Genomic DNA, 12,808 nt, shown 5'->3' with positions numbered 1-12,808 from the left:
GATTTTAGGCTAATTTAACGGATCTACACAATATCCGCATCACAGCTTAATAATAATGTTGTTTTGCAGCGGGGTCGGGGTCGGGGCAATCCATCGGAGATAACTTGTAGACTCCGGTATTAAAGCCTTCACAATTGTCAGCGAGACTGGTGATCTATACGGAGTTAGTGTAACATGGCACATGGAATCAAAAACCTTGTCGTTGAATATGTATTGATTGATGATGTAGTAGTACAATGATTGTTCAAGTTGATCCTGTGCTTGGTCCCCGTTGTTTACATCATAACCCCGACTCCCACTTGGTTATAAAGCTCCTGCAGCTCTCACCGTATTTCAAGTTTTCCACTTCCCAAGATCAATTCCTCCAGGGCTCTCTCAACAAAAGTTGCCTCAGACTATTCAGACCCGGAACAGTCCAGAGCTACATAATCCACCCCATCAATACAAAAACGTCCGCGAAAATGTTCCCCGCTTGTAAGCCACCCAAATCGCTTCTTGGCCGCTACCGCCTTCTTGCGCCATCGGCTGGCGTGAAGGTGAGTCCGTTATGCTTGGGAGCGATGAACTTTGGAGAGGGCTGGTAGGTTCTGAAGCAAGAGATGCTATTGTTTTACGATTGGCTAAATCAAAACAACAGGCAGCAGAGACTAGGTGAATGTGATAAAGAGAACTCCTTCAAGATCCTCGATACATTCTATGAGAACGGAGGCAACTTCATCGACACGTAAGATTATTCCGCCATGGTTGTGCTAAAATAAGCCAATGCTAACAGTTCTTTCTCTGCCCACAGGGCCAATAACTACCAAAACGGAGACTCTGAGCAATGGCTCGGCGAATGGATGAAATCCCGAGGCGTGCGCGACGAGATTGTTCTGGCAACCAAGTATACCTCGTCCTTCCAAACACACACCAACAAGGGAATCCAGGCCAACTACCTTGGGAATAACTCGAAGAGTCTGAGAACCTCCTTGGAGAGGAGCTTGAAGCTCTTGCAGACAGACTATGTCGACCTGGTAAGAGCAACGAACCAACCAACACGACCACAGGCAGGGCGTGAAAACTAAAGAAACTATCCGTCTAGCTATATGTTCACTGGTGGGACTTCAGCACCTCCATCGAGGAAGTCATGATCTCGCTGAATCAGCTCGTCACCTCTGGCAAGGTCTTGTACCTGGGAATCAGTGACACGCCAGCTTGGATTGTCAGCCGTGCGAACCAATGTGAGCGCAGAATCGCCGAAGCAACGATACTAGGATGAAAAGAGAACTAAATAATGCATACACAGACGCCCGTGACCACGGTCTACGCCCATTCAGCGTCTACCAAGGCCAATGGAACGCTGCTCGCCGCGACTTTGAACGCGAGATTATCCCCATGGCCGCTGCCGAGGGAATGGGCCTCGCACCCTGGGCCGCCATCGGCGGCGGCACATTCAAAACAACCGCCCAGCGCGAGGAGATCGCAAAGAGCGGTAACCCGGGACGACAGGTCGAGCCGCGAGCGATCGATGTGGCGGTTTCCAAGGTCCTCGAGAAGGTGGCTGCGCGACACGACACCGTCATCACGAGTATCGCGCTTGCGTACGTCAGGCAGAAGGCTCCTTATGTGTATCCGATTGTTGGCGGGCGCAAGGTCGAGCATTTGCAAGGGAATATTGATGCGTTGAAGATTCAGCTTACTGAGGCGGATATTGAGGAGATTGAGGGTGCTTATGAGTTTGATATCGGGTTCCCGATGAATTTCCTCTTCCGCGGTCAGAGTCAGGAGGCGCACCCCGGTAATTCGACTTTTATGAATTCTGCGGCTCGGGTTGATTATCCTGATTTGGTGAGAGCTCCTAAGGTTAAGACTTTGGAGGAGGTTTGAAGTTGAGGGGCTACTACTAGTACTAGTAGTAAATACTAGGGAGTATACTTCTCGAGGTTACTAGTTAATATGTACTGCAATCACGGTAGTACCTCAAATCCTACGGTCGTTACCTTTCTCAGAGAGTAAAATAGTGGCGAGAATAAGAACAACTTTGGAAATGAAAGATGATTTTTGGAAACATATTCATTATATGCATACAAAACACGAACCAGGGAGATAAAACTTGTAAAGTACACGGAAGAAACAGAAAAAAGGAAGCCCAGACATCCCATTTACAGTACAGCATGGTGGATCCACTTATGGATCCCCAATGATTGGGAAGGATGGATATATTCAACATCAGTTCGCAGCAGGAGTAGGAATAGCCGCACTGCGGACGTGACGGCCCAGCTTCTCCAGCTCGCCAATGATACCACCACCGGACATACTCCACTTCTCGCCAACCCAGTTCTCGTTGACGGGCTCGCGGAGCAGACCGCTGCGGGCAAAGTACTCAAGGTAGCCACGAGTCTCGTCGCGCGTGAGACCACCCAATGTCTGCAGCTCCATCTGGGGCTCCTTACCCTCGATGGGCTTGAACAGATCCAGGACGCGGGGGTCGGCGTTGCTGTATGCCTCGGCTGAGGGGTACTCGGGGGAGGTAGGCTTGATGCCAGCCTGGCGAGCGGTCATCTGGTCCAGGGCAACCTCCAGAGCGTAGACACCGGGGTTGTTGGAGGTGGAGGTGGCGTACAGAAGCATACCACCGTTCTTTAGCTCGGCTTGGCCGTTGCGCAGGAGAGAGAGGAAGTGCTTCACAAAGACGAGGTCGTGCGGGTGGACGAGCTTGTAATCAGTGTCGCGGTAGGCGCTGTTGTGCATCCAGTGGGCGAGGCCGTCAACGGCCACGAGCATCGGGGGACGAGGCTGGAAATCCTTCTCCATTCCGGGAGCTGCGGCAGTAGCAGTCAGCTCGGTCCAGAGAGCCTTGAAAACGGGCCAGGCGACGGCAGGGTCCTGGAATCCGAGCTTGGCCAGGTCCTCAAGAGTCGAAGTGGGCTTGACGCCGTTGATCTCGGGGTGATTCTGGGAGACCTTGAGGCCAGACAGGACCTCGCGGTTGGCCTCGACGGTACGCATCAACAGGGCAGAGGTGGCGCCGGGCTGGTTGTATTGGATGGGATTGGAACCCTCGACGGGTACATAGGCGGTATCACCAGAGACAAGCTCGCGAGCTAGAGAGTCCAAAATTAGCAACTTCCCCAAAAGCGCATGAATTGACAAAGAGCTTAATAGAACCTACCTTCGGGAATAGTAACCACAACCCACTTCTTCAAGAAAGCCATGGACATGGCCTGCAGCAAGTGCACAGTCTTTCCAGTTCCCTTTGTACCAGTAATGACCTTCTTGACGACCTTACCCTTCTCGGCAGCATCGCCCTCGCCAGAGATCTTCTCAAAGAGACGACCCATCTCAACGGTGTCACGACGGACAACCGCACCAGGCCGACGGAATATCGACCAACCCTGCTTCGGCTTGAAAGCTTGCACAGCCCGCAGCTGGTCAAGCATGGGAACAGGCAGACCAAGCACGGAGCCACGGAGACGAGCATCAACGATGTTCTCCACTGAGATCTCCTGCATACCCTCGACCTCCAAAGCATTGGGGTTGCTCAGGATAATGCGTTTCCGCAACGCCTTGCGCTCGCCTGGGGCCGGGGGACGCGCGCGTTCAACAGTCTTCTTCTTCTTCCTCCGCAGGGTCTGACCTTGTCGGTACTTCATCTGAGTCATACTGTTGGACTTCTTCTTGAGAGGCGGGGCATATTGAACCGCAGACGAGTGGAAGGGGGCACTCGTTAACCGGGGAATAGCGGACGGCGGAGGGAGAACTGCTCGTGTTGTCGGGCGCAGTCTCGAGAGGCAGCTCCAGCACCAGGCGGAAGCCATTGTTCAGAAACACCGGCAGTCGTGCCGGTGCAAGAATCAATTCGAGACGAGGAATTGAAGGGAGGGTGGATGTGATTGACGAAAGGCCCTGGAGCAAGTCCGGAGTTGCCCATAATAATTTGATGAATTCCTCATTCCCTAATACAGGAGGCGGTGTCTCACCACATCTCCTTAGTCATCCGGCAGAAAAGGGCGATTGTCCCCGAAGAAAAAAAAAGTTCAGAAGCAACAGATTGTCACCGCCGCATTTCCGCCCCAATCAATCCTCCTTTACACCCATTTCTCCAGTCTTCAAAATGGGAGACGTCGAAATGGCCAACAGCGCTGCTGAATCCAAGCCGGAGAAGCTGTACGAACCCCCCCCCGCCTCTCTCTCTGAACCCTCCCCCTGCTTCTATTCTACGCTACTCCATCCAATATCAAAATGAAGCCTCAAACCGCGAGATATATAAAAACCACCATTACTAACTCCACCAACCACTAGTCCCATCACCGTCTCAAAGCCCACCCCCTACACCTTCGACCTGGGCAACATCCTCGCCAACGACCCCAACCCCCTCGAGCTCCCCGCATCCGAAGACCTAGAAACTTCCCTCCAAGCAATCGCCCGCGATGGCACGCAATCCCTCCTCAACCAACTGCTCACAACCTGCCAAATCACCTCAACAGCCGCCAACGGCGTCCTGCTGAACCTCCCCGCCCCCCCAAATCGAAACACCCCGCCACAAGCCCCTGCCCACCCCCAAGCCACCCACCAAGTGGGAGCTCTTCGCGCGCAAGAAGGGCATCGGCAAGTTCAACACCAAGCCCGGCGCAACACTGGCCGACAAGGAGCGCCGCAAGAACCTCGTCTACGACGAGGCGAGCGGCGAGTGGGTGCCGCGGTGGGGATACAAGGGCAAGAACAAGGACTCCGACAACCAGTGGCTTGTCGAGGTTAATGAGAAGGACTGGAAGAAGGAGGAGGATGCTGCTGCGAAGGGTAGCAATATCCGTGGAATGTCTCGTACGGAGCGCAAGGAGAAGCTTAAGCGGAATGAGCGCAAGATGCGCGCTAATGATCGCAGGGCTAAGACTGGGAAGGGTGGTAACTAGTAGGTAAGCCTGGTTATAGCCGAGGGCTCACGAAATACCTGCTTGCTTGCTTGCTACCTACATTACCTACCTACCTTGCCTGGTGGACCTTTTTGTACATTCCGTATTCTCTGTTTTCTACTATTCATGTCCTTGGCGTTGGGGCTGGTGTCTGGGCCTATCCTAAGACGGTCGAATCTTCCTACATCAAAAGCATTGTTTAAACGATATGTTGCATCCATACTTGTACAACTTGAAGACCTGTCCTGAATCGCACCAATACGAAACTTGAAGTAGTGAACGTTAGTACTAGTAGTACTAATGTACTGGTAGTAATCCACGGCCACGGGGTCAGGGTTTCCTGATAAAATCACTACCAATATCCACAGATATACTACACGAATTTGGAGATGTCAGAGGAATTACTGGATCAGATGGATAGATGAAACTTCAAGTTGATAGTTGAAACCAAATTGGTAATCATTGAACCGAGAAAAATTGCCTGCCCACTGCGCTATTGTACAAAGCACCGCAAAGAACGCCATAAATGAGAAAAAAAAAAAAGAGAGTTGACGTGACAAAGAAAAGATCAAAGAACACGAAAGAAATAGACATGTAGGACCGTCGAGGGGAATCTGAGATGAGAAACAGAGAGATCGAGCAAAAGCAAAAGCAAAGAACAAACTGGCCCTGTTGCCGCAAATAGAACATGGCCAAGGAGAGCGTGCGCGTGGTGCGAATAAGAGAAGATGATGGATAAAACAACGAATCAGAATAACACAAGAGAGAATGAAAATCCGCCTCCCATTTCGCCGGGACCAGAGGTGCATGGAGTAAAAAACAACAACATATACAACGGAGAACTGGAAAGGTAAGAAAGAAATCAATAACGGAGACGCCGGGCATGCACTCCGACAAATGCTGGTTCGAGACCAAATGACAATTGGCAGGTCAAACAAATAACCCCCAGTGCAGGATGGAGCAACAAGGGAAAAAGTGAAATGGGGGTCTCAACTTTGACCAATCCTTGATCAAACGGGAAGAGAATGGTGTCAAGAGAACCCGTAGGCCTCGAGACTGCCATTAGTATACCCAAAGCGGACCAGCCGAATGAGTGATGACAACGCCATGGTTTTGGGCCAGAAGTGAGTCCATAGGCCATGTGTGGCATCTATGGGTTTATTGTGTTGGGAAGATGCAAGTCCATGTCAATCCGCGGAAAGTGCGGTGCATGTGCCTATGCAAATTAGATTTTGATGGGAGAAAGGGGAGGTCCGAGTTCCGGGAGCTGAGAAATGCTTCGTGTATGGGCGGTCTCAATGTTATTGGGCTTTGCCTTTCGGGTTCGAGGTTCGCCCCGAGTCTCAGGTCGAGACTCACTCCGGGTTTCTGGTCGAGCCTCACCACGAGTTTTTGGTCGAGGTCGTTCCTCTTCGGCCTGCGAGCTGGAACTTGAGGAGACGGCGCGTTCGTGACTGGATGAAGACTGGGGAAGATCGGGCCTGCTTCGGCTGGCGGTGTTTTTCTCTGCAACAGCCTTCTGTTCTGCCTCGTCCATTTCCTTCTCTTTTTGCACGTACTCTTTCTCGGTCCAGCAGCCCTGCCAGCAATTCTTCCAGTCGCAGACCAGGAATTGGAAGCAGAATGCGTCGATCTTCATGCAGGGTTGGAAGCAAATGCAGAGGTTGCGATAGTCCATTTTATTTTGATCCACATATGAGTGGAGGAGATTGAGATGGCAGGTGATGGCGAAGAGGAGGTAGTAGTTGTAAGGTGGTAATTTGGAGAGTTCGTCCTTCAGCAATTGCGGAGCCGTTGTAGCGCCCTCGCACTTCTCGGCGATCATGTCTTGGGTCGCTTTGGGGAACAGCTCGTCGGGGAGTTCACGGAGCCAAGCCTTGAACATAGATCCAATCGTGTTGATATCATAGAGGTCCGGAACATCGAAAAGATCGATGTCTAATTCTGTATCGAACCGCCTTTGCCAGTGCTTGACTTCTCGGCCACTTCCTGGTACTCGGTATAGCCCTTCCTCCTCGCAACCCTTGAAGTTGAGATAATCGATAGAACGATATGGAAGCGCGGGCATCCAGAACTCGGTTTTGTCGCGGCAGGCTTCCAGCTTCTTGCAGATACGAGTCTTCCTCGCTTGCTGTATCAGCGGAAGGTTGATCACAGAGCAGACGTAGTTGTCGTCGTTGATCAGCTCGCGCTCGTTCGTGCTTCCGCTCCGAGTAATCTTGCCGAAGAATCCCTTTCCAGCCTTGCCTAGACGATCTGCCGCACCGGACGATGATTGCTTGAGGTTGTTGAAAATAGCGGCTGATGCACCAGAAACTTGGCTCAACGAGCCTGATGTCACCATAGATCCCCCGTGGCTTCTCTCCTTTCGCAAGGAATGACCATCTCCTCCGCGGCTAGGAGGAGGTTGCAGGCCACCTTGCGGAGGTCGTTCAGGGCGCACTGTTGCATGATGCGGTGCAGTGGTCGTATCCTTCTGGCTGAATTCTTCCAATTTCGCTAGACCAGTCGAAGGTCGGCGGCCGGCGGCGCGATTGCCGGAAGATTCATCGACACGAATTGACCGAGAGCGGCCCAGGAGGTTGCCGAATCTTGGTTTCATCTTTTTCGAGGCTGCCTGCTCCGGATCGGTTCCTGCTTTCTTGTGGCCGGTTTGTTGCGTACTGCTTTCGCTCGTTTGGTGTCCATCTATCAGGAAACATGATTGTTAGCTCGCTGGTACATGTGATCGACATAAACTTCTTGACTCACTCTTCTCACTCTTCTCGCTCTCCCCTGCTTGGGCAATCACAGTCGGCAGGTCGGGACTCGACTCGTATAGTTTGGGTGGCATGTACGATTTGCGATCCCGAGAGCTTCCCCGACTCTTGGGGGGCTCGGTCGAGTGATCTGAACCATCTGATCTTTGCGGGCGATGAGACGTTTTGGGGGCCTTTAGCGTGCCGAAGAATGATTTGGAAGCATCGCGACTGTGTTTTGACGAGTCCTTGGATGAAGGAAAATGTTGAGGAATGGCCGTCAGACCAGGAGTTGGGGGTTCGGCTGCCAAGGACCCCGGCGAGGTTGGAATTGTCGGGCTGTTCACCTTGCTGCTATCTTGGGTGACCGGACGGATAGTGGCACCCTTGAACAGCGGAGAGCTGGACGCGGACTTGGGCGAGGAGGGTGATAAGGGGCTAGGCAAATCGGAACTTTGCGCACCGGGTGTGATAGGCGACGAAAGTTTTCCGTTATTTGAGTCCACTTTCAACGAGCCTAAGTCGAGATTGGGCACGGTCGACTGTCGGGAAGGCATATTGGCTCGTCGGGTAAGGCCGGTCCTTGATAGTGGGAAACGAACTGGGTTATAAGCGAGAGGCACCGGGCTCGTTGCGCGTGTTTCGAGTGTGACGTTGGAAGTCGAACAGGGTTGTTGGCTGTAGGAGATATCTGGTCAGCGTGCGTCTTGAAACCAGGCGACCAGAGCTGAAGAGCTGAGCCGTACCCGATCACTCCAGATCCCTCTGGATCACCTATTATCTCGTGTCTGACCTTCAGCTGCAGCACTTTGTCCAGGCTGTTCGGTCTTGCCGATGCCTATAATGCCGGGATGGTCGTTGGGATATCCGCCGGGGATGGGCAGTGAGAAAATGCTATCGAGGGTGTAGAATCTGCACAAGACGGTTATACAATCAGTAAGGTCATTCCAACAGATAAGAAGGTCACCAGAGCATCTAAAAAAAAGACCAGTGAAACCGCATAGAGCCATGACAGATGCAGGGGGGGCACGGGGAGGGGTTGTTGTTCAAAGGACGACCGTTTAGGAGATATTGATTGACAAGGCCAGGTACCAGGATGAACTGGTGGGAAATAACAATGAAGATGCGATTCAAAGGGAAGACACTCACCAAACCCCTCATGTTATGTCTCAAAGACAGAGTGATTCCCCTTTGCAGCGTAATTTCCAGACGAGGAATCTCAGAGCCCCCTCTTTTAGGCGGGTCAAGGGATCGACAGGACAAGGAGGTTGTCCCAAGTGGTCGGAAACCGTTTCACGTAAGGAATGCAAAGAAAGAAAGGAGAAAACAGTCTGGTCAGAGGAGAGCCAGCTGAAGATATGAGGTATGGTGATCAAGGAGAATCACAGAGACAGAAATAGGACCGGAGAGTGAGAGAGTGCACAAGTCCCCTAACGGACTTTAGCGTTGGGCGTAGCGGCGGTAGGGGAGTTGCACTTGCACGCTAGCAGTAATCAAATGGCCCAAATTTGACAGCCACTAAACCTTTCTGGGATTATGCGTCTAAGGGGAAGACAAGAGGGGAGAGAAGAGAAAAAAAAATATAACGGGTGTTGGAGGGATAAAGTTGTGTGGGAGATGGAAAAGGAAAAACATTCCACGGACAGAGAGAAGAGTCATGCAATAATGGCCCAACGAGGGGGGGGGATCTACTTGAAGCTGATCATTTCTCTTACTTTTTTTTAATTGCTACCTTATCGTATAATTTGATTCGAACTAATAAACAGATTGGTTCTAACGGAAAAAAGAGAAGAAAAAAAAAGACCGGTGGGGTTGTGTTTAATTTCATCTTCCAAACAATACAATCGTTTCCAATCTGATGCTCCCCTGGGGCCGACGTCACTCTATCCAAGGGTCGCCTCGGAGAAGGACCCAATAGTGACGGTACGCAACATCATCTGCCGATGTACACAAAAGGTGATCTAACTTGTCAATCATTTTGGGGTCCGTTTGGTCCGTTTGGTCCGGTACTTCCACTTCCACTTCCACTTCCATACGGAGAGGTGTTATCGTGCTCCACCACTATCGCTGTATCATGTACATTAATTCGATGGCAAACTGTTTCGCTCTCGTTTTCCTCTCTTCCCAGAATACATACAATTCACACCGATCGACCTCCACAATCACCATTGGGTCAGGCAGTTAGAGCCACGGGCGGGATGATGTGCTTGTCTTGCGTCGCCTCATTGAACAGGCTGATTGGCCGATCAGCCGGAGCATGGTGGAGATTGTAAGCCTCCTTGACAAATCCGCGGTGTGCATTCTGTTCCTGTCGTCAATCCATGGTTGTGCTTGTCTGGTCGGCCGATGGACGATTTGGCCGGGCGAACCAGCTTCTGTTGTTGCATGGGGAAAATGAATATCATTGTCAATTCCTGCTGATCCCCAAGTTGATCCCCATCAATTGACGATAAATTCCATAAGCATACGTGATGGAATATCCTGGATTGCCTTTCAATTCTTTCGTTTGCCTATTCTGACAGGATCGGATCAGGGGTAGCAGTCGTCAGACAAAAACGTGTCCGGGCGCTTGAGGAGGGCCCCTCCTCCACTTGGTCGCATCGTTGGCCCGAGTTTCAGTCAATGCCCACTCACCTTCATCCACATCCACACTGGCTCCGTATTTACACTGCCTTGGAGTGGGCCTTGTGTCTCTTTTTTAAGCAAACATGCCACTGCTCCAATTGCCTGTCGGGGAAGTGCGGTCTGCGTTGCGTCCACATCCGCGCCTGCGCCTGAGTTATTCCGGGGTTGTCACTGCACTCCGGCGTCTTCTCCGGCGTCTTCTGTAACAGTTAATTTTGCCGCACATAAGCCACCTGGGTCTGTACAAGCACATGCGTGACATTCAGCGAAATTTATCACGGATGATAGCCCTTGGATACTCCAAGTCCGGAGACAATTTTCCCGGGCGCATGCAGCGGCTTATCGAAGTATATATGCCAATATATACATATACATCGCGTGCATCCTGGATCGGCAGCAATTGATTGCAAGGAAGCGCTCGGCGGTCGCCCATATCAGGACGGAGTACTTAACAGCACGAACAAGGAAGCGAGGTGGAGACAGCTGAGCATTGTTAAAAACGGCGATTTCCTCGTTAGTACTCGTCAGATGCTATTCTCATCCTCGAGTGTCCACAATGTGGAATATTCGAAGCGAATTCTTCTGCCTGCCTTTCCATGTGCTTCGACATGGCGGTGCACGGGCATTCCGGGTGGCTCTTCTGAAACATGGCATGGCCGATCTGAGACTAGCGGGGGATTGGAGTGCACGGAGCAGTGTACAGTGCGACCTCAGGGGGCAAGGATTGTGGCGTCTGTGGAGTTCACATTGTGGATTTCAAAAACAAGTGGATCTCAGCCTTCCAAGGTTGGCCTGACGGGGGTGGCAGTTGGCATGATCATGTGATCAATCGATCAATCGTAGAGGCACGTGCAGTCATGTGCAGTTATGTGCAACCGTTATCGAGTTCACGTGCAGTCACGTGCCTCACGTGAACACACACAGCACAAAACTGGCCCGATTCGGCCTCGCTCCAAGCCACAATTTGCCTCGCGGGCGACCATTGGCAACCACTGGATGAACTCGGTTGATCCTAGACTAGCGTCGCGGCTCTGAACTGCCCTTGAAAGCTCCCCCCCGCTCATGCATCTTCGCTCAATGACAGCATGATCTGAGCGCGGATAACATTAACCCTGACAGTCTTTTTTCTTTTCTTTCTCGTCCCGCAATTACTAACCTGTCACTCCCCTCGCCCAATCATTGTTCCCCTCGCTTTCCAGCCACCGCCATCATCCGCAAACCATAATGTCTTTGGCACACGGTCCTGGTAGGGCTGGTGGCCTCTCAGGGTCCTCATCAGATCAAGAACTGCATGCCTTGAAACACGTGGCGTACATCAAAAACCTGGATACTGTGCGTCCTACTCTTTCATAGCGGCCATCCACTTTGCGGACAATCCGTTGACGGTGATAATAGCGCAAGGATGAGTTGCAATACTGGCTGACCGAGCACTTGCGACTCAATGGCATATACTGGGGATTGACGGCGCTTCATCTCCTCGGCCATCCCGATGCATTGCCTCGCCAAGAAACCATTGACTTTGTCCTTTCGTGTCAAAGCGACAATGGAGGCTTCGGAGCTGCCCCGGGCCATGATGCTCACATGCTCTACACCGTATCAGCGGTCCAGATACTGGTAACTATTAATGCTGTGGATGAGCTGGAGAAGCAAGGCCGTGGCGGTAAAGAAAAAGTTGCGTCTTGTACGATTCACTTCCCTCGCTGCAGATGATTTCCTCTTTATTGTCCCCATTTTGTACTAAACAAACTCCAGTCATCGCCGGTTTGCAAAATAAGAATGACGGCTCCTTCATGGGAGACCAATGGGGTGAGACCGACACTCGGTTCCTCTATGGCGCCCTGAATGCGCTCTCCCTGCTCGGTCTCATGGAGCTTGTCGATGTTCCCAAAGCTGTGACCTATGTCCAGAGTTGCGAGAACTTTGATGGTGCCTATGGTATCTCCCCGGGTACCGAGTCTCATGCAGGTCAGGTGTTCACTTGCATTGGTGCTCTCTCCATTGCTGGCCGTCTAGATCTGGTGAACAAGGACCGTCTCGGAGCTTGGCTTAGCGAACGGCAGGTTGACAACGGCGGTTTCAATGGACGTCCAGAGAAGCTTGTTGATGCATGCTATACCTGGTGGGTTGGTTCAAGCTTGGCCATGATTGACCGGCTGGACTGGATCGATCGCCAGAAGCTTTCTGCCTATGTATTGCAATGCCAGGTTAGTGCACCATTCCCTGATCACATTTTCGTCTCTTCTTTTCTCTAATCATACGGATACAGGACCCCGAAGCTGGTGGGTTTGCTGACCGACCAGGAAATATGGTTGATGTTTACCACACCCATTTTGGTCTGGCTGGCTTGAGTCTGCTTGGTGTGGTGGAAGGACTGCAGGAAGTAGATCCAATATAGTAAGCGGCGTCTCTTTCCTCATCTTGCAATGAAGCTAAGCTCACATGGTCCCAGTTGTATGCCCAAATCTGTCATTGCTCGGTGCTTCGCCAGGTGAACAATCTTTTTTGATAAATCATCTCATGCATCTTATGACACAATCATTCGAAACCATTCGT

General features: G+C 51.6%; 5 protein-coding genes across 5 annotated transcripts; 3 read left to right on the top strand and 2 right to left on the bottom strand.

Annotated features, from left to right (window-relative positions):
* Positions 1-416: 416 nt before the first annotated feature.
* Positions 417-1,866, top strand: N7533_008759 (uncharacterized protein; the record flags this gene model as incomplete). Its single annotated transcript, XM_057105409.1, has 5 exons — positions 417-580; positions 638-724; positions 791-1,013; positions 1,082-1,220; positions 1,286-1,866. Coding segments are annotated over 5 exons (1,194 nt in total), but the record flags the coding sequence as incomplete, so codon positions are not given.
* A 342-nt stretch (positions 1,867-2,208) lies between these two features.
* N7533_008758 (mitochondrial 37S ribosomal protein mS29) lies at positions 2,209-3,797 on the bottom strand (the record flags this gene model as incomplete). The annotated part of the gene is made up of 2 exons (XM_057105408.1): positions 2,209-3,083; positions 3,152-3,797. The coding sequence occupies 2 exons, from the start codon at positions 3,795-3,797 to the stop codon at positions 2,209-2,211; spliced, it is 1,521 nt and encodes a 506-aa protein (XP_056956857.1).
* Positions 3,798-4,093: 296 nt separating this feature from the next.
* On the top strand, positions 4,094-4,892 carry N7533_008757 (ribosome biogenesis protein RRS1; the record flags this gene model as incomplete). Its single annotated transcript, XM_057105407.1, has 3 exons — positions 4,094-4,146; positions 4,282-4,477; positions 4,527-4,892. The coding sequence occupies 3 exons, from the start codon at positions 4,094-4,096 to the stop codon at positions 4,890-4,892; spliced, it is 615 nt and encodes a 204-aa protein (XP_056956856.1).
* Positions 4,893-6,117: 1,225 nt separating this feature from the next.
* Positions 6,118-8,187, bottom strand: N7533_008756 (uncharacterized protein; the record flags this gene model as incomplete). Its single annotated transcript, XM_057105406.1, has 2 exons — positions 6,118-7,580; positions 7,644-8,187. 2 exons carry the CDS (start codon positions 8,185-8,187, stop codon positions 6,118-6,120), a joined length of 2,007 nt encoding a protein of 668 aa, XP_056956855.1.
* A 3,292-nt stretch (positions 8,188-11,479) lies between these two features.
* Positions 11,480-12,747, top strand: N7533_008755 (Rab geranylgeranyltransferase subunit beta BET2; the record flags this gene model as incomplete). The annotated part of the gene is made up of 5 exons (XM_057105405.1): positions 11,480-11,587; positions 11,651-11,936; positions 12,008-12,459; positions 12,522-12,649; positions 12,705-12,747. The coding sequence occupies 5 exons, from the start codon at positions 11,480-11,482 to the stop codon at positions 12,745-12,747; spliced, it is 1,017 nt and encodes a 338-aa protein (XP_056956854.1).
* Positions 12,748-12,808: the final 61 nt, after the last annotated feature.

Source organism: Penicillium manginii (assembly GCF_028828005.1).
Source record: "Penicillium manginii strain IBT 31320 chromosome Unknown utg000006l:1.0-4164085.0:1.0-4166146.0, whole genome shotgun sequence".
Classification (NCBI taxonomy): Eukaryota; Fungi; Ascomycota; class Eurotiomycetes; order Eurotiales; family Aspergillaceae; genus Penicillium; species Penicillium manginii.
The sequence above is the reverse complement of the archived record's forward strand: the minus strand, read 5'-3'. Positions and strand labels throughout refer to the sequence as shown.